General features: G+C 39.1%; 1 protein-coding gene across 1 annotated transcript in view; it reads right to left on the reverse strand.

Annotated features, from left to right (window-relative positions):
• Positions 1-27,395, reverse strand: part of ryr3 (ryanodine receptor 3) — a 128,279-nt gene that overhangs the window by 31,445 nt on the left and 69,439 nt on the right. The window contains exons 37-69 of the mRNA XM_044049129.1: positions 24,103-24,205; positions 23,124-23,258; positions 20,550-20,823; positions 20,336-20,450; positions 17,877-18,009; positions 16,357-16,460; positions 15,949-16,084; positions 15,515-15,698; positions 14,900-15,002; positions 13,823-13,943; positions 12,939-13,108; positions 12,513-12,733; positions 11,685-11,775; positions 11,324-11,464; positions 10,538-10,701; positions 9,813-9,891; positions 9,610-9,699; positions 9,314-9,457; positions 8,239-8,301; positions 8,079-8,154; positions 7,846-7,969; positions 6,969-7,084; positions 6,818-6,885; positions 6,609-6,730; positions 6,373-6,422; positions 6,220-6,280; positions 5,268-5,506; positions 4,858-4,939; positions 3,758-3,888; positions 3,568-3,686; positions 2,647-2,845; positions 1,768-1,862; positions 1,407-1,552 (exon numbers count right to left, since the gene is read on the reverse strand). Of these exons, the coding sequence (XP_043905064.1) occupies positions 1,407-1,552; positions 1,768-1,862; positions 2,647-2,845; positions 3,568-3,686; positions 3,758-3,888; positions 4,858-4,939; positions 5,268-5,506; positions 6,220-6,280; positions 6,373-6,422; positions 6,609-6,730; positions 6,818-6,885; positions 6,969-7,084; positions 7,846-7,969; positions 8,079-8,154; positions 8,239-8,301; positions 9,314-9,457; positions 9,610-9,699; positions 9,813-9,891; positions 10,538-10,701; positions 11,324-11,464; positions 11,685-11,775; positions 12,513-12,733; positions 12,939-13,108; positions 13,823-13,943; positions 14,900-15,002; positions 15,515-15,698; positions 15,949-16,084; positions 16,357-16,460; positions 17,877-18,009; positions 20,336-20,450; positions 20,550-20,823; positions 23,124-23,258; positions 24,103-24,205 (4,199 nt within the window). The remainder of the gene's footprint in view (positions 1-1,406; positions 1,553-1,767; positions 1,863-2,646; positions 2,846-3,567; positions 3,687-3,757; positions 3,889-4,857; positions 4,940-5,267; positions 5,507-6,219; positions 6,281-6,372; positions 6,423-6,608; positions 6,731-6,817; positions 6,886-6,968; positions 7,085-7,845; positions 7,970-8,078; positions 8,155-8,238; positions 8,302-9,313; positions 9,458-9,609; positions 9,700-9,812; positions 9,892-10,537; positions 10,702-11,323; positions 11,465-11,684; positions 11,776-12,512; positions 12,734-12,938; positions 13,109-13,822; positions 13,944-14,899; positions 15,003-15,514; positions 15,699-15,948; positions 16,085-16,356; positions 16,461-17,876; positions 18,010-20,335; positions 20,451-20,549; positions 20,824-23,123; positions 23,259-24,102; positions 24,206-27,395) is intronic.

The raw sequence follows: 27,395 nt of genomic DNA on the forward strand, positions 1-27,395 counted from the left end.
TATTATTCAACTAAATGAAAAAACAAACCTTTTCCCATCTCACTTGTTTATTTTCATCTGTTAAAGTGAGAATAATACTCAAAATGTACAAATAAACATTTCTGACATGTCAAAAAAAAAAATCAGTGACCAATATAATAATATAGCTACTGACGATCTGTTGACGATCAACTTTTTGTGCAGCATCAACCACAGCCTCCGAAAAATCTGTCTTCAGATATTTCTTGGTCCAGTCTTGACGTTTCAACTTGTGTGTTTTGTTCAGTGGTCGGGTTTCAGCCTTCCTTACCTTGGCCATGTCTCTAAGCACTGAACACCTTGTACTTCTGGGCACTCTGGGTAGGTTGCAGTTCTGGAATATGACAGCACTGGAGGACAAAGGGTTCCTGGTAGCTTTACGTTTGATTCTTGTCAAATCTTTGGCAGATAATTTGCGTCTTTTTTTCTCAATACGTTTCTTGCGACCCTGTTGGCTATTTGCAACAAAACGTTTGATGGTTCTGTGGTCACGCCCCAATATCTTAGCAATTTCAAGAGTGCTGCATCCCTGTGAAAGACTTTTTACAATTTTTGACATTTCAAAGTCCTTTACATCTCTTTTTTGGCCCATTTTGCCTGAGGAAGAGAAGTTGCCTAATAATTATGCACACCTTGATAAAGAGTGTTGACCTCCTTAGGCCACCCCCTCATTACACAAATTCACATCACCTGGTATGCTTAAAGTACTCAAGTTTATACAGCTTGAAGTTGGAAAATATGCATAAAAATGATGACATGGCCAAAACACTCACTTGCCTAATAATTGTGCAAACAGTGTATTATGGTACTTTGAGTTGAGTTGTAACCTCCAACCAATTACCAATTTATTACCAAATATATTAATACATTGGCTCTATTTATTTACAAGTACTTCATATAAAGTACAAAACAGAACTGGAAAAAGACTAAAAGCTAAATAAAAATACGAGCACATACTGTCAGGACTCCTGTTTTGTTTTGGTTTCATCTCTCTCTTCCCCACTCCCCGTTCCTTGTTTAGTGTTCCCTCCATTTATATGACCACGCCCACTTCCTGTCCCTGCTCTTTTCACCTTGGCAACCTGTGCATTACTGTTCATACTCCAGCATTCACCACATGTCCCTGCCATGTTGTCTTTTGTTTGCTTTCTCCAGTTTTTCTTGGTTTGTGGATTTTTTCTTGCCTTTGCCTAATTTATTTGCCTGGTTTAGACTTCTTTACTTTGTATGACTTTATTTGAGTTATAGTTACGTTACAAATACAGTTTATCCATACATACCTATACTGACATTATGCCCCATCCCAGTACATTCACAAAAACATGCGCTAACCTAATAAACCTTTAACTTAAACTCTTTCCATTTAAGTCGGTGTCCCCATGTCGTACCTGTTGTTGTCCACATAACGGATGAGCATGGGGTAGAAAGAGTACAGGTCCCTGCAGAGCACAGCAAACTCGTCCAGGATGAGCAGCTCAGCCTCCTGGTTGTCACCTTTGCTGTCGGCCTTCAGCAGCTCCTCTTCGGCCACAACCTGAATTTTTTGCAGCACATCAGCAGTTTATCGTCAACTCACTGGATTAGTAAATCCTCATATACATCACTTCTTTAAACCCGACAGTAATAATCTAATCTCTGTCCTCTGAGTAGCTTCTTGATCCTCCTTCCTTTAAACTGGACAGTTAATGAAGATAAAGCACAGGTTTGTCAGAGCTATAATAATTTGGAATATGTATTTTGAACTCTAACCTTCACGGTCTTCTTCTTTAATTTGTCCAGCGTGGGCAGGAAGTGGGTTCTGAGCAGATCTGCTCCAGCCTTGCAGATGATTGGCTGAGAGTAGACTGTGGAAAAAAGGGACACGACAATATTTTCAGTATGGATGTTTGTACAGTATATCTCAATATAGATTATTAAAGAAAAAAGATAAAGTGTCTGTAAACAACTACCAAACTATGTTCACCACTGTAACTTTTTAAGATGAGTCTTTATAAAATGCAGTCTTAATACGTGCGATAGATTTCCCCTTGTTTTGATTTCCACTTTTATTCCATCTTATATCTATCTTATATTTAAATATATATGTATCTTATATTATCCAAAAGTAAAAGAATAAGTAATTAAGTACCCAAATCCTCAGCAGGCAATTGCTATATGTTATTTGGTTCCATGGAGGAATGGGCAACAGGTTTTTAATCATCATCATACTTAGCTTAAATCAGATTTTTCTTTGCTTATGTTTTTCAAAAGATTAATTTTCTGCCTTATTATGAAATATATATATATATATATATAAATATAAATATAAATATATATATATATATATATATATATATATATATATATATACACACACATATATATATATTACACAATATTTCTTTACAAATAAATCATAAAAATCAGAAAGATTTGACATTTTTGGCAAACAAAAAAACAAGATATTTGCTCATCTGAGAAGCAAGATTTATGGGCTGTTGAATTCCTGCACCACTGTAGAATCTTCATCATAATGCTGTCACACTTAATCAAAATACTTGCAGTGTCTTTCAGTTTAGATTTTGCACACTTTATTATTGTGAATAATTGTGAAGCCCTATCTGGTGTGGCACAGATTCTGTCGCCCACCTGCAATCCTCTTCATCCAGGGCGCATCATCAATGCCCAGGTTGTTGTTGAGAATCTTGAGGATATTTCCCAGGATGATGCTGAGGTGTTCGGAAGTCACCATAGTGCAGCAATGGGAATCCGGAGGCGAGTTCTCCGGACCTTTCTCCCACCAGTAGGAAAGGTAGTTACACAGCATAGGGAGGATCACCTCAATGACCTGCAGGATAAATGGACAGAGGGTTGAAATGGGGTTGAATAGAGGATTTTTAAGGACAGCAATGTCCATCATGACTGATAAGTGTTGTAAATTTGGCACCAAAAGCCAAAAAATAATTTACACCTTGATTCCAAAAGAAAATAATACATTTGTGTCACGCACTATATACAGTATATACTTTGCAGTTAACTTAGTTCAGAGAAGTTAATGTACTGTATCTATTTAGTTGAAGAGAAGTTGCTATTTAGGTTGCAAAATCATTAACTAAATAAAATTTTTCTCCAAAAAGGAGGTAGAGCCCAAAACACTTACTCCATTGACATAAAAACTATAACAGGGCAGAATATTTCGATCTGATGTGAACATATCTATGGATGCCTCAACCAAAGAAATATTTTTATTATTTATTATTTTACTTTGTTTTGCAGTTGGAGTATAGAGATGTGTTGTATTGTTGTTGACTAGTAGTCAAAACTGTGTTTTGTGAAGTCACTATGAGGCCAACTGTAAGCAATTCCAAGCAAGAAAACTCATAAAAGTCATAAAAAAACTATATTCTGACTTTAACCTCTTACATGGTTCAAGCCCTAAAAACTGTGGATCCTCTACTTCAAAAAAATGAAAATCAATAGCACATTAGGAGCAGTAAATGGGAGTAGTAAAACACCTCAGCAGTGCAGCAAATTAAACCCATTTCAAATATCCCACCAGCCCTCTCAGACCTGTGGCATGTCGCTGTAGCGAGCACCAGACTCTGAAACGTCGCTGACGTCTTTCAGGAGTTTATCCAGACGAGGCATCTCTGGACACATCTCCTCCACTGTGTCCGGCATACTGAGGACTGAGAAAAGGGGAAAACATCAGTCATCGTGATGGGACACAAAGAGAAAACGAGGTCAGGCGTAAACTCACTGGCTCTCTCTCGGGGAGTCTTGGTGTTGAAGACGGAGAGCGGGTTGTGGGCGTTCAGGTGCGGCTCCAGGAAAGCGACAGGCATGGCTCCCACCAAGGTTGCCAGACTCTCCCCCAGAGCAGGAAGATGCCTGAATACACATAATTATATACAAATATACTTTAATATATTAGATGGAGAAGGAGAAGTATGAACACAGAAGGGAAACTCTTGATGACAAACAGTGTTTGCTGTTCACAAGGTATTTTGTGTGACTTTATTGCAATATTTTGTTGGCTTTTTGTAACATATTGGGTGTTTTATGCTGTTATGGATATTCATTTAGCTAATTTAACACTTCATGTGTATATTCTCTATTCTTCATGTGTATATTCTCTATTATATCAGGATGAATTTATGCACATTTCTCCTCAACAATAGCTCTGGGAGTTTTTATTGCAGCGTAATAGCCAGTGGGGGAATAATCACACATAATTGCAAGTTTTAATTATTTTTGAAGAATCCAGTGCTGCTAGTTAATTGTCTCCCAGAAGCCAGAAAATTCTAATCTAACAGATTTCCATAAACGTAATTTACATGTATACTGTTGTTGTCTTTTCTGGCCACAATTAAAAGGTCCAGTGTGTAACATTTATATGGTTCTATACTTGCTAAGTATAATAATATAAGTATAATTGCAGTCAAATTAAAATAGTTAGGTTGACTTTTATATGTACTTTAAGCAAGGGCTTTGTTTTACAGAGGTTGCACCACTATACGTTTTTAGCAGCCAGTTTGGACAAAATGAGCGCATGTTTTGCATTTTGTAGTGGAAGAGAATGCAAATAAAGGAGAATTACTTCCTTTTTAGTATGTGAAAGCCACCATAGTTCCTTGACACGCTTGGTAAAGATATAATCTGCATTCTTACCATTAGATGTCACCAAACTTAAAAACTGCTTAAATTAACAGTGACAATCTTTCAAACTTTCACAGTTCATGGATATGTACTTTAGATCATATAAACTTAACAACAAAATACCAATTGCTGCTTGTGTGTAGACGCAAAAATGTCATCTTATATTCTGCAGTGGAGTTAAAGAAAATGTTAACCTCCTACCTCTCCACAAAGATGTTCTTTCCTGTTCCCAGACAGTAGAAACACGTCAGGATTCGGTAGCAGGATAGCTGCACGTCATCCACTGAAACAAAAGGTGACAAAACATTCATCTATTATCAATCAAAATTGTGTGATTACCATCAAAGGACAGCTGGAGGAGAAAGAAAGTGATTTTAAATAAAAATGAAGGGTGTGTTTGAGGTTTTCACCATCAAAATGCATGTAAAAAAGTAGTAAGTTGAGAATGTGAGCTGAAATATTCAGTAAACATATCATAGATATGTATGAATTTGTCTATTATCCATTGTTTGTTAGTCTCTTATCTTCATTATTTATTTGGATTGCATTTGGAGCTCAGGGAATAATCAAGCATAGAAAGGGTGTGTGTGCATTTAGGAATCTGGACTCACACAGCAGGTCCACTCCAAACTCATGTGACCTGATGTGTTCAAACAGGGCAGTGAGGATGGGCACCAGCGCCACCGTCACGTAGTGGATGCTGGAGCTGACGCTTTTCATCTGCGCGCGGGACTGCATGAACTTCCCCAGTTTCAGCATCTCCAGCAGCTTCTCCAGGTCCTCGGCTGCGTTCTCGAAGAAGGTCCTGAACCCGGCTTTGACCAATTCTGAGCCGGACTTCATCACTGTTCTGAGGAGGAAGAAGGAGCATTTTTAATACAAAATATTCAATTTAAAAAAGATCCAATGAGTACAATTTAGAAAAATAAAAATATGTTTTTGTAAATTAATCATCGCCTGAAAAGTAAGTAATGTTGTGTCCTTTATATTACATGGATAGTCAACTATTATGTAACCCAGAATGGCCAAATCTCACAATGCCTCTCAGGAAAAGGTTTCTTGTGTTTCATGCTACCTGAATGCCACCATCGTTTATCATATACACTTGCATGCAGATGAGAAAGTTTTAGTAGTTTTAAATTATTCGTACTACTACCAGTTTCTTGTTCAAGCCCCACGCATTCTTGATTTTTCCTTTAGATCTTTTTTTTAATTTTATATTCAATATTTCATGTAAATCTGTAAATTACCCTAGAAAATTGTCATCGCTGGAGAGACCAAAATCTAAATTTCAGGTTTTTTTTGAGCCAGAATGTATTGCTTATCTTTTTCACAAATAAACTTGGCCAAATTTGTTTAAAAACTGAAAAATAATAATATTTTCACCCTTTCTTGCGTGGGCAATGTGAGGCATAAGGTACTCAGTTGGCTGCAATATACAACTTGACCCCTAGATGTCACTAGTCTGCAAACATGGGTCCTTAAACACCTCATGTGTTATTGTTTTTACAGGCATAAGACAGACATTGTTGCTTCAATTAAGAACTAATGACTATTCCTTACCTGGTGTCCAGTGAGTGGGTGAGGATGTACAGGCAGCTCACCATCATGGCAGAGTCACTTCCTGTAAAAGATGCTTCCTGTAAATATAAACTCGAGACTCGAAGCACAGAGGCACACGAGCACACAGACGGACGGAGGCAGTGCCGACCTTACCAAAGAGAGAAATCCTATGTCTGACAAGAGCTGCCAGTTTACAGAAGAGGCTGGAAAAAAGAAAGGAAGAGAAGTCGGAAAATAAAAGTGAACTCAAAGCTCTGGAGAGAACAAAGGTGAGCTGAAAAGAACGAAGCATGGAAAGGGAAAGGTTTTGAGGGGAAAACAGGAAGTAGAGATTCATTTTATGTAGTCCGTTTTTGTGATTTTTTATGAAAAAATCATCACACAAATACCTGGTCATCATCTCTTTCTCTTTGTTGGAGGCACAACCACAGCTGCTCAGGTTCTTGCTGGGAGTGGACAGGAAGTAGAGGCAATGGTTCTTAAAGGTTTGATCTATTAGAGGAAGCAACACCTGGAGAGAGGGATGTCGATTTTTTATCATATGTATTTCAGTGGTTCATTTTTAGCGATATTTGGGATATTATTGGAGTTCCCAGACCTTGGCAAAGAACTTTATTTCCTGGTCATGAGGTGATTTGTCCGTCTTCCCACTGGTGGCCATAGCCTCTGAATTAAATGCAGCAAGTTTAGGGTTTTATCTCAATGTGCATTTGTGTTTGGAAAAATCTCAGACACAAACACACACTCACCCAGGTGAGCGATAAACTCCTGGGCAGAGTCGACATATTTTAGCACTGTCTTTAGGAACTTGAAGGAAAAGCGCTTTTCCATGGACGATGACTCAAGTTCCATGTCCTTCAGACCTCTGTGAGATAAAAAAAAAAGAAGAAAAATATTAGAGATGATGATCATTGTCGAACAGATGACTTTCAGGGATAGTCCAGGGTTTGTTTTAAAGTGTGTTTGTATGGGATTATTGCCACATTATCAACACTGACCTTGTTTCTGTGAACCAGCCTGGGACAAAGACATCAGATTTAACTGAACTGAAGTGTACAATATCTTAAGAATGTGTTTTGGCACTATTTCTCAAAGATAAACAGCCTTTTGTGACTGGAAACGGAAGTTTATAAACAGCTCTCTCTTCCTGCACCAAAATCAATGGATAAAAACTGCGATTTTACACCATGGCACACAAGAGTTTTTGATCCACTGCGACCTATATCAGTATATTTAAATGTGTCATTTTGTGAATTTAGTGTTTGAAATCCTTCATTCAGGTTTACTTAAGTGACACAAACGAAACAAAACAAATGAGGCAGAAGTAGACCAGCGGCTCCTGTGTCCTTGTGAGCTGAAAACACTGATATTCTCTATGGAATTTGGTGTGGGAAATTAAGCTGGTTGCGACCTTTAGTTTCTGTGTGGAAAGGCTGTCTAACAGTGAGATACAGTGGTGAGCTCACTCTTTAAATAGCTCACTCTTTAATATTATAGACTTAAGAAAATGTAGATTTTATTCTGTTACTAGAGAGAGTGAGTGTCCAGGTTCACAGAAACACCAGCACACTAGGCAAAGTCAGTGTTTGTGCTGCTGCAACAATATTATTCACTTGTGATAATTACCTTGTGATAGCATAGCCACTGATCTGCAGAAACTTGAAGAGCTCCTGGGCCTTCTCTCGGTCTCTATACTTCTCTTTAGCAGTCAGGGTGTCATAGGGAACCAGCAGCGCGTGGGTCCCTCCTCCTGGTGTCAAATGCCAAACACAGAATTACCACAGCTCAAATGATTCACCTTCCCTTTCATGTGCAGTGAAGTACACACACACAAACGCGGGTGATTTCCATTGGCACACCTTTGCTAAGGAGTTCAGTTTTCTTCTTCTTGGCCCAGATGTTGTGGTAATTTTCTGCAACCACCTCCACCATGCCCTACGCAGACAAACAAAGCAAATCAAACCATATCATAATGGCATAAGATTGACAGCAGTTATTCAAAGTTAATTGAAAACCAACCTGTAACTCTCTAGACAGCGTGACATTATGCAGTTCCATCGGAGCAGGACTGAATCCATTAACCTACAAAGTCAGAACAAAGAAAGTCTAAGCACAAAATACGCCTTAAAAACACATATCATTTCATTGGAAACACACTGGGAGGTGAAACTAATATGGCAAAACAAAATAAATGAATATATAAAATAGTTGATCGAGTTAAAACTGCATCAGCCATTTCTCAGTCCAAAACAGCAGTGCATGCATTTAAGTATCAACACAATCTACATGAGCACAGACAAAATCATTTATTTGAGTTTGAGTAATTCAATTACTGATTCAGGCTATCAGCTTTGTTGTAGAGACAAGTTCTCCTGCTGTTTATTTTAATTTGAGTCCCATGATTATTAATGATCACAGGCAAAAACTGAGTGGCTATGAAGATTGGCTAAACATGTGGAGAACACGTCACACGTCCACTAATTCTCGGGTCTGGAGGGAGTTCTTTTTAATATGTTCAAGAGTAAACAATCAAACAAAAATGTACCTTGTTGGAGAGTCTGCGGAGAACTGAACGCAGGTCACTCACATATTTTTTGGAAATGTGATAAAATAACACAATTTTGTAAAATTATATATAATTCATTAAGGGAAAAACTTGGGTAGAAGATCCCTTTGTCCTGTACAGTACTGCATCTTTGTAACCTACATGAATAAAATATACAATATATATATCAAAGGTGTGATATTTGGCTAAAATATGACTAATAGCTGGAAAAATAAGAGAAATGGGAGAGAGGACCCTCTTTACACAGGATCAATGGACACAGATTGTAGAGGAAATCTACATAATGGAAAAGATGACTGCTTCCAACTACAGGAAGCTCAGGTCAATAAAAAATGGATCAAATGGACAATATTCAAGACAAAAACAGCGACAAACATGGACATATTTCTTGGAATGTAACTCCCACTTGTTTCTTTTTGTATTTATTTTTCTATATACTGGTTTTACACCTGCGTAAAAGGAAAAACCTTCATTGTGTACTGCCATGTAAAATAAAGTGTTAACACAGTTAAGTGGAAGAATGTTTACCTGAGACTCTGACATCTTCTTTTGCTTTTCGCTCTCTCGTTGTTGGAACATGGCTTCTCCCTCCTTGGTCCTCTCAATGTTCCAGCCCATAGCCAACATGCTCTTCAACGACTCCCTCACTGGCCAGCGGTATGTTTCTCTCTCCTATAAATCCAACCCACACACACACCAAAATCTGAATCTGAATCTAAATAGATGTTCATTTAGTCATCTTCATCTCTTTATGCAGTTAATTATAGACGTATAAACTCTTCTTATAGTAAAACCATCATCGATGTGTACCAGTGAACATGTACCTTCTCACTCAGAGCTTTGTACCCTTTCAGCAGAGGATGAGTTTTATTCTGTTCATCCACACTATCTCCATGTTTCCAGCCCGCTGACACCTGCAACAGCAGTTTATTACAGGTGAGTGCAGTGAGATGCATTTCATTTACACAAAATACTAGTACTATGAGTACTGAAAATAAAAATTAGACTAGTACGTTGAGGGACTAACCTTCTCTGAGGACCACTTGTCATGGGAATGCTCTGCATATTTGTTGGCAATGTACTCAAGTTTTTCAGGAAGGGAGATACTAAAAAAAAACAAAAAACAGAAAGGATAAGGAATATTTCACGTAATACAAAGTCAATTTACTTGCTTGGTGAGCAGGAAAAATTCAATTTGTATGCAGGGAAAGAGACTGTGATTGACAAGCCAGTATATTCATTTTAGACATTCATTTCATACAGCACTGAGTCTGGATGAGAAAAGGAAAGAAAACGACAGAAATCAGAACACATGAAATCAGATTTTTCTAAATCAGATTCAAACCACATTTGTAGGTGATTACAAGTGGGATTCAAATCAGATTCCTATAGCAGTGTCTAAGGTCTTAATGTTCTGACTTCAAATCATCTTTAGCTTCACACTTAACACTCAGCCAAGCCAGCCCTGACTCCAGTACAGAACAATTGATTAAATGTATGCGTCTCCTCCACCACTGAGTCTTTCTCGTACACTGGTGAAGAGATCTGCACCTTGACAGGGCGATTGGTTTAGAAAGCAGCTTTCCTGTATCCAAACCCGATACACACTTGCACTACATGCTGGTTGTTGCCAAAGCAACCCCTGCAGAAAGGTCAGGTTATGTCTTGACACATAGGTTTTGCGGACAGTCTGCCTGAAAAGATGAGGGAGAAAAAAAATCCAATTTCCAATTGTATTTTCAGACCACTCACTTGGCAGTGTTGATGGGTTTGGGGTCAAAGTTGCCCTGCGCATCCACTGATCCTTGTTTCTCCAGTGTTGCCCCGAGACTGGAATCCACAAAGTCGGGAGGCAGCGCTCCAGCGATGGCACACAGGCACGACTTGGCCATTTTGAAAAGATCGGCATCGTATTTCTGCACAGGGAAAACAGATCCACCAGAGGGGACGGTCACAAACTGTTTTTCTGGCTGTTTTCTCGCTCACAGTTTGTGAGGACACGTCTGTTTTAGATCATTGGATGAACACACTGAGCAGAGCAAGTCAAAGAAAGAAAGAAAAGAAAAGAAAACGAAGACAGAGAGCTGGGAAAGTCTGCTTCAAGCGATGGCCTGTCACAAACTGATGAATGTTTCATCTGTTTTTCGGCTTTGCCTCAGCTACACTGCTTACAAGCACCACATTCAGCCTTTTGCTTCACTACCTCTCACTAACAAGAACTTTTCTCTCAGGAGAACCAAACTTTAGCATTGAAAATTCCGGATTTAGCAGAAAACTCAACATTAAAGAGCAGCAACAAACAGAGGAGAGTTTTATCAGAGCAAAAGCCAACAGGCAACTACCTTTTATGTGTTATTATTTATGCAAGATAGCCTGCAAAAATACCGCCTTACATTCTAGCATTCCAATATAATCTGATGCAGAACAGGCAGCGAGGAATATCGGCAATCCAGAAATAAATAATGAATCTCTTGAACTTTGCAAATACTGTTGGTGAATCTTGATGAATATTCAATAAAACACGGTTTATGCTCGTACCTTCTGAGACAGGGAGTCAAATATTCCCCAGAATAGTTTCTTAGTGAGGAGCAGTTCCTCCTCAGAGGCGATGCCAAAGCTACCCATACCAGACGGCAGGCAGTAGTACTTCCAGTTCTGCTCGTAGTGGTTGGTCAGCAGCTAGAGAACAGAAAGAGAAGAAGACAACATAAATATCTGAGTTAAAAATAACCTTGAAATCCGTTGCAAATGAAACAAATGCATGAGCGGAGAAACAGTCATATATATCCGAGTGTGATAGGAAGTGATGAAGATAAATGATTTGTGAAACATCATAATAGACGATAATTATGAAAATAAATCAAACACAATAGTGACGGGAGACAGGAGAGTGTCTCACCCGCAGAGGAATCTTGCAATATTCAGTGAGCATGGGAACGTCAAACACCAGCCGCCTGAGCAGCTGCTGCATCATGGACGGACGCAGATGCCTTGGAAAGAGAAGAATTCTATTATTCCAAGAATTTTCAACAGTGTTACAGATCAGGCTGAGCACCCAAATAGAGATATACAAACACTTATCATGGAGAATATTTCAGAAACTTTAAGAGCATCAGGTTCTACAGTGTAAAAAAATAACTTTCTTCAAGTATAAAGCAGATTGTGTGAACCATCCTAGATTAGCAAGGGTGAAAAACTGCTAATGACTGCTAAATGATCCTTAATAAAATCATTAATAGTGGGTGTAAATGTGGGTGAATGTAGTCAGTGATTTAAAAAGAATATTCAGTTCAGCTTAATTGATCAGTTTGCCATAATTAAAGAAAGTTAGACATTTATTGGACAAGAAATCCAGGAAAGAATATGAATTTATAGGGGAAAAAAAAATCAATAAATCCAATGGAAATGAACTCCAAAAATAAATAAATATCAAAATAAAACAAAATCTCTATTATCAAAATGTGATACGATCTGCAAACCCTAAGTAAGAAGTAAATACTACAGTAAATGCAGGCAAAAAAGTGGTCATCACTACTTGAATCAAATCATCTTAGAGAACTTCATATCAGCTTGCTGTAGTTTGTGAGCAAGTACAATAAACTATAGTCTGAGACAAAGCGTTTGACAGCAGCTCTGTAAAATAACAGGATACAGCCTCTGAAAAATCTCCTGCTCTGCTCTAATATTTCCACTCAGCTGGATCGGGTCAAATCTCCACAGGCCTTACTTGCAGATGGCCAGCAGACACTCCTCGATGGAGTCCCGCTGGGCTTTGGTGAGCGAGCGGCCTTTAGACAGCCGGTAGATGGTCTGCAGCGTGGAGTCGATCAGCTGAGCGTAGTGCTCGGTGTTGGCAAAGAGAGTGGCGCAGCGGGTCAGCAGAGGCAGCAGGGCTGAGCCGATGTACCTGTTCATGGCCAACGCTGACTCAGTGGTGCTTAGCACCTCCTGTGGGACGGAGATAGAAGGATGCAGGTCAAAGAGGTAGCGAGGTGCAGTCTCCACATGACAAGATTAGCAGAATGATGGCAACAGCAAAAAGAAGTGGTGTGTGCTGTGAGTTTTGAAAAACCTAAACTGTACTGTGCTCTGTAAAGTACCAGAAAATAGATCAGGACCCTCACATATGTACGAAGGTAAGGTCTTTACTCACCGTATCCAAAGATGCTGAGGCTCGGAGGTCGGGCAGGAAACCGACCTCCAACATCTGGAGCAGGAAGCTCTGGTCCTCAATGCCATACACTCTGTCCAGGAAGAGCACCATGGGTGCCTTGTGGTCCGGACAGAAACAGGCCGACATGTCGGGCTCCGTCACTGTGCCATCTGAAGGTTAAGCACACATTTAAAGATGGATATATATTGTAATGCTGAAAGAAGGTTATGAAGGTTATTATAAAGGGCACTCTTTTTAGTTTTCTATGGGAAGTTGGCTTATAAGAAAAAGATCATCAGCAGCAGAAGTAGTCTACAGCGACAAATGATACAATATTTTGATGTAATGCCATCATGATGGAGCAGAGGAGACACAGCTTGTTGTGAAAAGTTGATATCAAATCAATTTACTGCAGAAGGTAGTCTACAGCGACAAATGATACAATATTTTGATGTAATGCCATCATGATGGAGCAGAGGAGACACAGCTTGTTGTGAAAAGTTGATATCAAATCAATTTAGTGGTGACGGTAATTGCATGTGCAGTTCATTTTGAATATTAGAAAAAGTTTGAGGGCTCAATTATTTGTTCTACAGCAAAAAAAAAACAAACATATATTCACTGTTGAATGATGCCCACAGGCGGTCCACATTGTGATAAAAATACATTTATATGGCAGAGTTGAAATTATTCCTTTTACTACTATTGTTTCTGAAATACTGTTATTCATGTTTGTATGTGTTTTTTTTGTTGGAGTTCTGTAAATAAGCACAGTCTCAGCTTGCTGTTCTATTTGAAACAACTTAATTAATCTTTTTTTTTTTCCTTTTACATGCATGACTTCAGGTGGCAAACAGATAAAACGGCAGCTGTGACAAGCGTACCTTTATTCACCATAGGCATTTTGAGGGGGATGCTGATGATGCCCACCAGGTCAGATGTGGGCACCAGAGAGCGCAGGATGGCTCTGATACGCAGCGCCTCTCCTTTACCCGCATTGATCAGCTGTGGCAGATGAAAACAGACACATTCATTTAATTCAGGTAACTTCACAGACCTTTATTACTGTAAGGTAGGGAGGGATGTTTTAGGAGCAAGTCTGTGCAAGCTGACTATATTTTTAAAATGTCCCCAAACAGATCCTTTTACCACATAAAAGTCTGCCTGTCTCACTCAACTAATTTATACTTTAAAGGTCCATTGTGTAAGAATTATCTAAAGGTTGTATTATGTAACAAATGGAGGACTCCTACACTCACACCTCCCTTTCCCAAAATCATGGTGTCCTTCGCAGACCAGAAAGGATGCTTTTATTTGCAAAATAAACTTGGGCTGGGGACAAAATGGCTGCCTCTATAAAGCAAGAGACCCTTGTTGAAATAATTATAGATAAAAACGGTCATTCTAAGCTACAAAAAGCAAACAAATAAAAGTTTTAAGTGGTTTTACACTTATACAAAGTGGTAGTTTAGTTTATTTCATTTGTGCCAGGAATCCCTCTGAAATGTTGCACACTACACCACATATCTATATTTTTTGACAATTTACTGATGACGATGGATTTATGGATTTTTATATAACTGATGAGTATCTCGGCACCTGAGTGTCTGTGTGATTGGTAACTGCCTCTCCTATTTTAGATGCTCTCACTTCCGTAACCCATTTGCCTGATGAAGATCTAGTACCATTGCAATAAATGTATCAAAACAAGGTAGATGGTGTGCGATGTTTTCTGTTTACAGTTTAAATCTCATCACCACTGTCCAAATGCACGTGTCTCTTGAAACAAATGTGCGAGGGATTTGACACAATGGACCTTAATCATGTAACAATGGTGGCTCAAGATTACACTTTAATTTATGTGAAGCTGTTAAAAATAACCAGGTTATGAGCCATGTGTGTTCTACTTCAAATGACGTCAGTACACAGTTCTATTCATCTCTGGTTATTAAGAACCTCACATGCATCTCTGGAGCGCAACGTCCCAGCAGATCGATGAGAGCCGAGTAGAAGGACATGATGGCGTTGCCCATGTGGATGATTTCTCCTTCTTCCTCACCAGACCTGATGCACACGCACACACATATATTTGTCATTGTAATTAATGCTTTTATTTACCAGTACTTAGAAACCACAACACATTTGACAATGTCATTTGTTCAAAAGAGCAACACTAGGGCAACTTTGTGAGCATTTATAACAATGTCTTTTGGCCAAATATGTTACCTCCTTACTGGCCAATGTGATGTACACTGTGATTTTCACAGTCTTCCCAATTTCTCTCCTCACTTAGCAATAATAACCTCCACACAACAAAATGCAGGCAGTGTATTACAGCCTTTGCATACTAATCTGCGCAGGGAGGCACAAGGATTGACTGGCCACAGCTTCAATCAAAGCTGCTTAACCCTTCTCCTAATCCTCAGTATGAAATTATGCCATAATTCAATCTGTGAAATTACCAAATCTGTATGCTCCAGGTGCAAAACAAGACATTTGAGCATCTCACATTGATCTTTGAGGCATTTCAACCCTGTCAGTAATGGAAATGACTGAAAACAGGTTTGTATTTATACCCAGTAGTGACTCCAGCAGCAGTCTTGGGAAGGTCCAGAGCAGGATCCTCAGAGATCTTGATGGCCTCCTTCATAGCAGCCAGCAGGCCTTGGCCTCCCTCTCCTCTCAGTGCAGGGCCAAAACACTCGGGGCGTCTGATCAGCAGCTTTACCACCACATTAGCATTTTCCTCCACGCTCTCACCTGGAATGTAAACACAGCAGGGAAAGAGGCAAGCAATTAATAAAGCCGTGATTCAATTATCCATGAAAGGAAAGATCAGAGTAAGCAAAGAGAGAAAAGAAGTGCTTTCAAGAATTACTTTATATTCAGGGACAGAAACCTTTTTTTATATAGTATAACCCACACAGTCAAGTTTTATTGTTAGAAAATGCTAGAAAGTTCACATTGTGACACAAGTGACACTTTAAAGCTCAGTATGCGACCCACATACCGTTGCAGAAGACGACGAACCTCAGGAAGGACAGGTAACGCTCTCCCTCAATAGGGTTCCAGCCAAGGTCTGGGTATCCCTTAGCAACTAGCATAGCACAACTCTGAAGACCGCAACCTGCCAGGTACATCACCACCTACAAAAACATAAACAAAAACACTATTCTATGATCTAATCTACTGACTTTCCTTTACCATAAGTCAACAATGAGAAGTTTTGATGTTAAAATTATTATTTTGTTCAAAAATAAATTAAAATATTCTAAAATATGTGTTTTGAGGAGAAATAACTGAGTTGTTTTACTTCATGTACTGTGTCTTTCTTATGCCTCCTCGGTCAATGAGGCGCAAATGAGTGATGCGTTCACTGCCGTGCTGTGCATTCTGATTTAGTGCTTCAGTAACAAACCTTCTCCAGATCCGGCTCCTCCAAGGCCAGAGCCAGGCCGTTGTTATCCATCACTGAAGATGCTGCCACGTCCAGCGGCGTGGAGCCCCGCATAGCTTCAGAGGCTGAGGACACGGGAGAAAAGACATTTATAATATTCTAAACAACAGGGGGCAATGTATCTACACATGCAGTCCTGTGGTTCTCCAGCCTCTCTCTGTTGGTAATCTTAGAATAAAGATGAAGTGTTATATATAGGCTTATATAAATATGGCTTTATTATTTTGAAAATGGTTGTTTATTGGGGTTGTGCCAACATGGTTTTATTGTCATTTGAGCATAAAATGTGCTATATAAATAAGAAGATTATTGTTATTAATTCAGATGATAATTTTACACATGTGGGATTTCTATATTACATTATTTGTATATAATTACATTAATTATCAATGGCGAAGCATACAAACTCTAACTCACTCTAACATTTCCATATTATTTTGACACAAAATTAAAGCTGCAACACTGAAATGTTTAAGAAATAGTACCAACAAAAATAGGTGTCTTTCCATAGGCACCTACCGAGCACAGTGTTGTAGAGGAGTATAGCATAAATTATAATGAATTGCTTTGTTGTTATTATAACTGCATCCATGCTGCAGGCAAACCTCAACATTATGACACTTAATGACAGAAAAAACCAAGATACGTTTACAAACACAAGAAAATAGTGAGATTTATGTGTATGCATATTTGAATTGGCTCTCAATCAGCGTGTTTACATTCATCTGTCTCCTGCAGAAAACGTGAACCTTTCTTTTTTCTTAGGCAGGTGCTTTGATTTACAGCAGTGGCAGCAGAGGCAGTGAGTCATCCATCCCAAGTTGCCTGCATGACTAAATAATACCTGTCCCCTTTTTTCCTCCCTCTTGGTACATCCATTCTTCTCTCACAGTTAGCTCCCGCAGCTTTTGGCTCTTCTATTCTCACTGATACACTGGCATTCTGAATAACTATATCCCTATTTCTCCTCAAACAATTATCACAATGTGCGTGAGAAGTTAGTGTCTGCACTTTGATGAGCTGCAAATTAGCAACTATTATTTTACATATTTAGAGAGCTAGCGCTAGCTAGCTTGCTAGCTGATTATTATTATTACTAGTATTATTATTATTATTGACCCTAAAACTGGGAAAGTTTTGTAAAGCTTGATGATAAATGGATTCCGCTAATCTGGGCGATATATAATAACTTTCAGTTTGAAGTGTGCCACTGTAAAATCTTTTTGAAGGGCTAGTTAGCAATTACACTTCACCTCAACAAGAATGTAAACAGACCACACTTAAAGGCACAAAATGGAGGGGGTAGGGCTATTTCTGTGTTTCATTTGTAGTCGGAATTTAGGATTTCTGAGGTCACGGAGAACCCCCTGAAGTCGGACTTCCAATTTAGAAACTCCCATACAAGCACTGCTTCTTTTACTGTTAAAAGCACTTCTGTCACAGAAAATTGGTACGTGGTGAAACAGGATTTCTTTTTTTACCCAGTCCGACGCTGCTGTTCTCCAGCAGGTAGCTCAGGTGGTCAAACATGGCCTTCTGGTTCTGACGGCTAATACGGCAGAAGTAGCACAAGAAACGACAACAGCTGGCCACCATCTTCGGGAACGCAATCTCCTGTGGGAGATCAGAAATATAGTTTAAACGTGAGCTGCATTAAAGTTCAACCTCAGAAACTGCTGAATATCCCCGGATACAGTGGAAATATGAGTCTATGAGTCATTAATGCTGGCTTCAGAAATGCAGTATATATTTTGAAGATAATATCAAGCATCTTTTGAGAAAGCTGACCCAGGAGCTCAGTTAGATTTTAATCTACTTTAATACGTATGACGGATGCAGAGTTAAAGGTCTAGACCTATAAAAAATAAGGCTTATGGAAAGTGTTAATAAAACATAGTTTCTGTTCAGAAGACCAGGAAAATTCTTCAATAGTGACATCACAGCTGCATTATGCATGTTTTAGTAAAGGTCATTTTAAGATTTAGTCAGTCAGTCATCATCTACCGCTTTATCCTCAACCAGAGGGTCGCGGGGGGTGCCGTGCCAATCTCAGCTACATCAGGCGATAGGCGGGGTACACCCTGGACAGTTCGCCAGTCCATCGCAGGGCCACACAGATAGAGACAAACAACCATTCACTCTCACACTCACTGCTATGGTCAATTTAGAGTGTCCAATTTACCTATTCCCACATTGCATGTTTTAGGACTGTGGGAGGAAGCCGGAGAACCCGGAGAGAACCCACACACACACGGGGAGAACATGCAAACTCCATGCAAAAAGGCCCTTGTTCCAACTGGGGCTCGAACCCGGGTCTTCTCGCTGCAAGGCGAGAGTGCTAACCACTACATCACCGTGTGTCATTTTAAGATTTAGTCTAAAATAAAAAGTTTTGTTCATTAAAAAAATACAACTAAATCTTCAAAGAGATTAACAGTAACCGGAAGGGAGCTGTACTTCCGGTGAATGAAAATCACTGTGCAAATAATTACACCATGGAAAATCACACTCATAATTGTTTATGTCTTTCAATGAAAACATTTTATCAAATTCTTCAATTTTCTGGAGAACTGATTTCTCATGGTTTTATGTGTTGTAATATGTTTTTATTTTATTTTATTTTATTATATGTAAATACTCTGTGGTACATAAACAACTTTTCCATCAAGGTTTAGTTTGAAAAACAGCAAATCTTTTTTAACATTACTCTCCACAGTGTGATAAACTCATAACCAGAGAATGCATCACCCAATACAATCTTGGCTTGATATTGCACAGCACCACGGCATGACTAAGAAATAATCAAAGAGAGTAAATACTGAAAACCTGATATATTTACAGGCTGCAGTGCTGCCACTTTATATGGCCATAGTAAATGATCTGTGCATATCAGGTGGCAGTAAACTGGGGACTGTCTCCCTGAGGTCTGTCTGTCTGAGGTTCAATTCATGCCTGGCACTGACCGTGGCATTAAATCATGACCGTCCTCTTCCAGCTCCTGTCAGCAGCTTTGCCCAATAAGGGCAGGCCTCCCTCTCTCTCTATCACCACTCTTGTATCGCTGGTCTATCCCTCTGTCCTTTTCATTACCCTTGTGGTTTTTCAGGGTATTAGGTTGTTGCTCTTGGCTTACCTCAACCTCTTAGGATAAATTGCACATAAAAAAGTTCAACTTGAGCCAGGAAGTTTCAGTCCAGCACCCTTAAGAGCTAGGAGCAAACTAAATTGGGGCTCTAAATTAAGAATTCTTGAGCAAATTTTCACTTTTTATTCGTCAAAACTCTTGGTTCCAGCTTCTATAATGTGAATTCATGGAATGATGTGAATGAGTGAATGAGGTAAAAAGCACATGGATGATTATGTGTATTAATCGGTGAGGAAGTTCATCAAGAAAAACCTAGATTTATAGAACATTTCGAATTGACAAACAAACAGTGACTTTAAAGTAATGTTGAACTGATTTCTTTTAGTTGTGATTGCAAGCAGCACGTTTTACTGTATGTTTAAATATAAATAGTGAATTTTGCAATTCACTCCATTTCCCCAAAAATCTAAGTGCAATAAAATGAGGGCAATGAATGTGCACTTTCTTTATATCAAACTCTTAAAACAATCTATGTGGAATAAAACAAGCACTTTAGCACGAGTCACTTTTACATTTTAGTTACTTTAAAAGTTATGATCTATATATCAAACTGTTTGTAGTATGTATTCATTAACTGGACCACAGCCTATGCTGTCTTTCCATTTTTATATATTCTTGTTGTTTTTACTTGTGTATTTTTGTTCAATTCCATCGGAATGCCGAGGAACAACAGGTGTAAAGTAGCCAGTGGCTTTAATCGGACATATTTACATATGTAGATGTCCATTAATGTCCCTACGTAATTAACTTGAAATAAATAAAATAAGTTTGGAAATGCCGTCACACGTCACGCACCTGTGACTTGTCTCCTCCCAGCACGTTGACCATGACCTCCATGACCGTCTCATGCATGCCCAGCACTCTCATCAGATTAGGATGCTGGTAGAAAACCTTGTTGTTCATGATGTCGCTGTAAACACAAGACATCATATACAGTAATAAATTCAAGTATGTAATGATATATAGATATAAAAAAAAAGTATTTTTTTGCTGGAAGATATTGTCTCACCCGAGTCCATCAATCATGAGTTTCTCCTCCTCTTTGCCCATGCGCACTGACAGCAGAGACCTGATTTGACCCAGCGAAGCCAACAGGTTGATCGCATCCTGCACAGACGCAGCACTGATGGTGTAGGATTTCTTCATGGCCCGCAGCAACTCCCCGATGCCGTCGTACTGTCTCCTCAGCAGGCTGAACATCACTCTGACCAGCTCTGGGTCCTGGATGTGAGACTCCTGGGCCCAGCTGGTGATGGTCTGGGAGATTAGCTCCTTCAGGTTGGCTGCAAAAAAGGAAGAAAATAACATCAGCACAGATTCAATCACATCCACAAATCGGCATCTGGTGAATCCTTGAGGCTCACATTACCCATTCTTTCCATCACCTTTTCTATCCTCTATACAACCACCCTTATCTTTTCTTTCCTTTGTAGTCCCTTAACAAAAGGGTGAGGTTTAACTGAGTGCTTCAAACATTTTTATACCACAAAGAGTGTCTTGGAAGTAAACACCTGAAACAGTCTCCAACTTCTGTCGATAAAACCGCTGTGGGCTCTGTTCCTCTCACTTCTCAGACAGATTTTTCATTTTAAAGACAAGGAACAACACACGTCTACTTTTATGCATTTTATCCACATTTATAGCCATACAAGACACAGCTGCAAAGAAGAAGGTAGACGTCGGAAATCAAAATCGTAGCCCTGGAGGGAAGCTGCAAATTTGTTTGATCCTTTGAAAACTTGGTTTTGAAAATTTAATTCAAAATTTGATCTTAAAAATGACAAGTAACAATAAAACAAAGGCACTACAGAGGAACAGGGAGAACTGGAGGGTTTATGGTATCATATATCATATATCACTATTGTTATTATTAGCAGTTAAAGGCATTAAAGTAAAAGTTCTAAATAAAGATCATATCATATCATTACAAATTAATCTTTATTAGATCTTTATCAACTAATATGCTAATTATTTTCTCTATGATTCAATTCATTAATTATAATTAATTCATAACTCGCTGCCACATGTGCTCTGAAGCAGTAAAACCCACGGAATTAGTTTTTTTTGGGAGTTTTAATTATTTTCCAGTCTTTTACTTGTGTTTTGATAAATAACACATGCATAAATTATATTCAGACTAACATATCAAACTGATATGTCAAGGGAAAAAGGCAGCAAATATAGCCAGAAACATTATATTACACACTAAATTGCTCTTGTCACAATTTATATATAGTAATTAAACACACAGACTCATTTACTGTATGTCAGGAAAGTGTGTGTCTTCATGGGGTGCGAGCAGATCAGTGTGTGTCCATTTGTGAGTCACAGACAAGCCTCACTGTTCCAATGCTTTAGGAGGAGGAGGTGTTTAAATCAGGAGACATTTTTTAAAAAAGTCCAAAACACTGGGGACTCAAACTCAAAGTGAACTTCTAGTCTGGTCAGGAGGGAGCCGGGGGCCGGTCAAGTGGGAAAAAAAGTCCAACAGTTTCGGGAAAAATTAACCGTTTAGGGAGTACATATTAAGGATGATATTGCACACCATTTCAAAGTAAAACGTGTTTTTAACATATTTTATGATGCAAAATGAATGCAAAATGAATCTGTAAATCAACACATTAAATCAAAATAACATGTAGACAATTGGAATTGAAACACTAGACAAGCTTATATATGATTAAATGTTGTACAACCTTCAAAATAAGTGTAGAGCCACAGGACATTAGCTGGGGTGAGTTTGAGTTTGAGTCTCCTGCCATAACGGGAAACTAAAATTATTTAGAGTTTTGATGTTCACCGAAGGCTACATTAATGGGAAGGATGAGGTGAGGGATATGTTAAATAGATGCTAAATTTTTACATGCTGTACCCTTCAATTATGGATGTGAGTTCTGGGAGATTTAAAAAATGATGACTCATCTGTTATTAACAGGGAAAAAAAAAACACAATAGCGAGGGCGAACTCTTGTATTAGATGTTATGTTATATATTTCTGTAATCAGAGGAATAAAATTAAATTGTAATCAAATTGTTATATAATAATTAAAAAAAACAGCTCGATCTGAATAAATGAGCTGATTTCCTCACAAATCAAACATCTACCTGCCTCAACATGATCTTAATATGATGTAGGAATTGTGGTGCACATCTCTCAGAGTCGTCTTGAATCACATCAGCAGCCCACTTGTGAAGCTATCTGAATAATGCAGGCTCGGTTTGGGTAAGACAGGAGTAAGACATTAAAATTTATACAGCACAGAGAGAGCCGTGCACAGGCTTGTCCATTACTCTTCTATTATTTGTTGCAGAACATAACAAAGCTTTTAGAAGGGCTTTTTAAAAAAAAAGAAAAGAATATTAAAACCACCACACCTGAACTAAAGGTGTCTTAAATTCATAATTGATGATGATTTTGACATAATGTGATGCTTTGACGAGTCATCTCGAGGTGTTGTTTTGAATATGAGGCAAAAAAAAAAGTTCTTTATTTATGCCTGCTGTGCAGCCGTGTAGCTGACCTTCTGACAGAGACAGGTAAGACTTAAGCTTAATTGTTTTTGGGGGGTTTTCAAGGACTTACTGGGAGCAGCCTGTTCCGTCTCTGTGGGCTCCTCTTCTGTCTTCTGAGGCGGACCCTTGATCTTATAGAGCAGAGCAAGGAGGCGACCTTTTATCGACGTGTCCTGCTCCACCTCCTCCTCCTCCATTGGAATACCTGATGAGAAGAAGAAGAAGAAGGAGAAACACTTTCTTGTCAGAAACACTCACAGAGTGTGATTGTTCACACTGGACGGACATTGGACTGGAAGAATCCATTTCACTCCACATGAGAGTTCAAAATCTAACCCCCAAAGCGGCTGCTCTGTGTGTTTATGATTCAAAATCTGTTCCTTTGAGAAAATAACCCTTGCACTGAGACTAAAGTACTAACTTTTAAAGCTGCAGTGTGTAACTTTTGCTGATGTTTTTGATGTTTGCTATTCTGTCGCGGTTTTGTGTTCGTGAACAGAAACGACGGAACATTATTTGTATTCTGTGTGCTTTGCTCTGGGAAGCAAATCAGACCTGACTGAGGGAGTGTTTGTGTGTATACACCAGCAGTGCAAGGGTGGGTGGGGGCAAGGAGTAGCATTCATCCCATGAAACAGCTGAACGACTGACCTTTTTTAGAGCAGTAGAATTCACTTATGAAACTATTTTTGTGGTTAATTCATTCTCATTCATGATGGCATTTCCTCACTTACTTTCCTTACTTCCTTTCCTTACTTTCTTCTTTTAATTCTGTTGTCCTTCATTTTGCTTTTATTCTGTGGAGCACTTTAAGTTGCATTGCCTTGTTTGAAAAATGCTACATAAATCAAGTTTGATTGATTGATTGAGTGACATCATCTGTCTTTACTTAAACAAATCACTTCCTGTCACACAATCACTCTACTCAGAAAAAAAATGTGGAGACTCATGTGGAGCTGATAGACGGACATTTGTAGCACAATGTAACGGACATTTGTTGTCTATTTAAAACTTACACACTACAGTTTAATATAAATGTATTACTGTACCACAGTGGAGACGTAATTCTTCATGGAAAGCGTTGAGTTCGTCCTGAATCTCCGGGGGACAGGGACAGTCCTCTCCTGCAGTGAAATTCAACAAGATGTTGATCTGCAGGGACACAAAGAAAACCCCCCAAAAAAACAATTAAGATTGGAAAAGCTGAGAAGAGACGAGAGAGGAGGAAATTATCATTCTTTCACATAATGATCAGTTTATGGTGTGTATAAGAGACATTATGATAGTAACTTGGAGTCAGTGAATCCTTTTGAAATATGAAGGGCTTGTTAGCCCTTAAACTTAAACTCCTCTATCTCAACAAGAAAGGGAACATCCTACAACTATATGTGAGAGGACAAAATGGAGGGCTAGGGCTAATTGGATGGAATGAAATGGATGAACTTGTGAAACCCCAGCTCTAAATGATGGCAAAGCTGAGGATCATGGGAAGACTGAAGACAGCAAAGCTGCTTGTGTAATTCTTGATGACACAAGAAACTAAAGATTCAAATGAACAAGTAAGCCACAAATATGTCGCTGCTCCCAAGCTAACTATAAAACACTAAATATAAATTAGATACTTCAGGTTCATGTTGTACAAATGCAGCGTCCACTTTAAGCAACTCTGACATCTATTTGTGTCACAGTTTTTTTTAATAAACCACGGGAGCAACATGTAGCGATGTCGGAGAATGTTGTCCGCAGTAAACGCCTGTTACTGCTCACACCGCCCAGCCACTTCTTTAAATCTTCTGTGTATGTAATAAAGTGTTCCAGGGTTGTCTTCTGCTTTACTACCATTTTAAACCAGTCTTTTTCATTTTCCTCTGACCTCAGGCATCAATAAGGCATTTTTCGCCTAGAAAACTGGCACGTACTGGATATTTTTCACAGATTTGGACCATTCTCTGCAAACCTTGCAGACGGTTTGGCGTTAAAATTCCACTAGGCAGTTTCTGAAATATTTCATAACAGTTTGTGTGGTAGCAATAACGATGCCATATTCAAAGTCATTTAAATCACCCCTTTCCCCCTGATTTCACTGCTCACTTTTAACTTCAGCAAGTCCAGATGCTGCCATGTAGCTGAGCAGGTCGAGATGCGAATAAAGTATGTAATTAAGTGTCCTTTATGGTGTTCCTCTGCTCCTGTAGCCCTTCTGATACAAGGTTTCAAGATGGTCTACAAATCTTAGACCAAGTGGTTATTAGAACCAGTCTGACCTCTAGCATCAACAAGGCATTTCTGCCTGGAGAACTGGTGCTTACTGGATATTTTCTCTTTTTTTGGACCATTCTCTATAGACCCTGGAGATGGTTGTGCATTAAAATCCCAGTAGATCAGCAGTTTTTTTTCATTAAACCAGCTTGTGTGGCAGCAACAGCCATGCCAGGTTCAAACTGCCCATTTTGATGCTCAGTTTGAACTTCAGCAGGTCGTCTTTTTGACCACGCCTCCAAGCCTCAAATGCTTTGAGAGGCTGCCATGTGATTGGCTCATTAACAGAGTGGTTCTCAAACTTTTTTATACCAAGTTCCTCCTAAAAAAGATATTGAGCTTCATTATCACCAACGTTAAAATACAGTAGTGTACAGGTGGCAGATTCATTCCCCCTCTATCATCATCATCATCCTCTTCCTCACATGTACAGTACTTCACACACTGGTATAGTGAAATTAGATTAAGATTAAGCGTGAGATAAGGTGACTCTAATTGTTGATATTCAATTTATTTTTTCATTTTCTTCCCAGTGGTGGAAAAACAGTATTTCTGATTTTCCTTCAAGTACCACCAGAGTCAGCTCGCGTACCACTGGTGGTACACGTGCCACAGTTTTGAGAACTGCAGCCTGTGAGTTTGCACCTGCTCACCTGCAGGCTTTGCAACTCAAAGAGAAAGTTCAGTTAAACAGTGCAAAAAGCATTTCAGTCACACCGATCTCAACTTCCTGCTGTGACGCTGCATAGGAGCTCTCTGCTTGTCGCATAAGGAGAGCGAAAGCGAAGAAGCGGTGACTGTGCATGACGATTGATGGCGAACCATCGCTCTTGCTCTCTACTCTGGCTGGGAGGCGCTGCTACAAAGAGAAATGGATGTTATTTGAAGCCGACTCATTAGATACAAGAATCCAAGCCTCTGGCAGTTCAGTGTGCTGACACAGATATTACGCAGTGAGCTGCGAAAAACACTCGGAGGCAAGCGGTGGAAGGCAGGGCACAACCGCGGTCTATTTATGGGGTTTGCTTTGTGTTGAATTGAGCAACTGAGGAGTGAGATCCGGTAGTTCATCACACATGTTTTCACTGAACTGCATGTCAACAGCAGAAAAAGTGTTTCCATTAAAAGGTTTGATTTATAGAACAGTTTGATTTTCAGCTTCCTAATTGTTTTGTTTTTTTTGCTCCATTTTACAGAAGAAGGCATCAAAACTGAATCACTTTGGTTTGTGGACCAATGGTGACATTTAGGAACATCATCATTCAAAATATTCAACAACAACATCAACAACAACATCTGTCATTAAATTTTTTCACTACCTACCTAGTTTTTTTTTGTTTTTTGGGAAAATCTATTAACAGCTACAGTACCTGCATGCAAATGCAGATAAATTAAAAAGCTGACAAACAATGCAGTTTAGTAAATATGTAGTCCACTCAAACCTGTTTACCTGGAGGCAATTATGGCCTGCTCAAATGTGATAAGATTTTAAAATAGAGATGTAAATCAGAAGACCTCATTCCCTTCACTACTGACTCAGCACAGACACAGTAAATCCTATTAGTGTTTCTGTCAATCATCAAAGAGCAAATACACTTACTGGTTACTTTATTAGGGTACACGTGCTGAACTGCTTTTTAATGAAAATATCTGATCGGCAAATCATCACAAATGCGGGCAACTCTGTGAAGGCGACCTGCTGTGGTTCAATCAGAGCTTCAGAATGCGGAAGAAAATGTGATTGAAGGGAACATGGCATGGTGTGGTGGGCTTGACTGAGTATTTCAGAAACTGCTGATCTTCTAGGATTTACAGAGAAAATATCCAGTGAGTAGCAGTGCTCTGGGTGAAAATGCCTTGTTTGACTCTAAAGGTCAGAGGAGAATGACCAGATGGTTTGAGTTTATTTTGAAATAATGACACCTTTAAAGAGCCCCGACAATATAGATTAGTAACCCTTGTGTGTTTGTTCTACAACACTGTTCCACAGGACAGCGCGATGACAGATCTATTTCACCGGTCTGACCCATTGGGCTTAGATTGGGTCACCTTGCTCTAATCCAGACTCTCGCTGGACTAAATA

The sequence above is a fragment of the Solea senegalensis genome, linkage group LG17 (genome assembly GCF_019176455.1).
Source record: "Solea senegalensis isolate Sse05_10M linkage group LG17, IFAPA_SoseM_1, whole genome shotgun sequence".
NCBI lineage: Eukaryota > Metazoa > Chordata > Actinopteri > Pleuronectiformes > Soleidae > Solea > Solea senegalensis.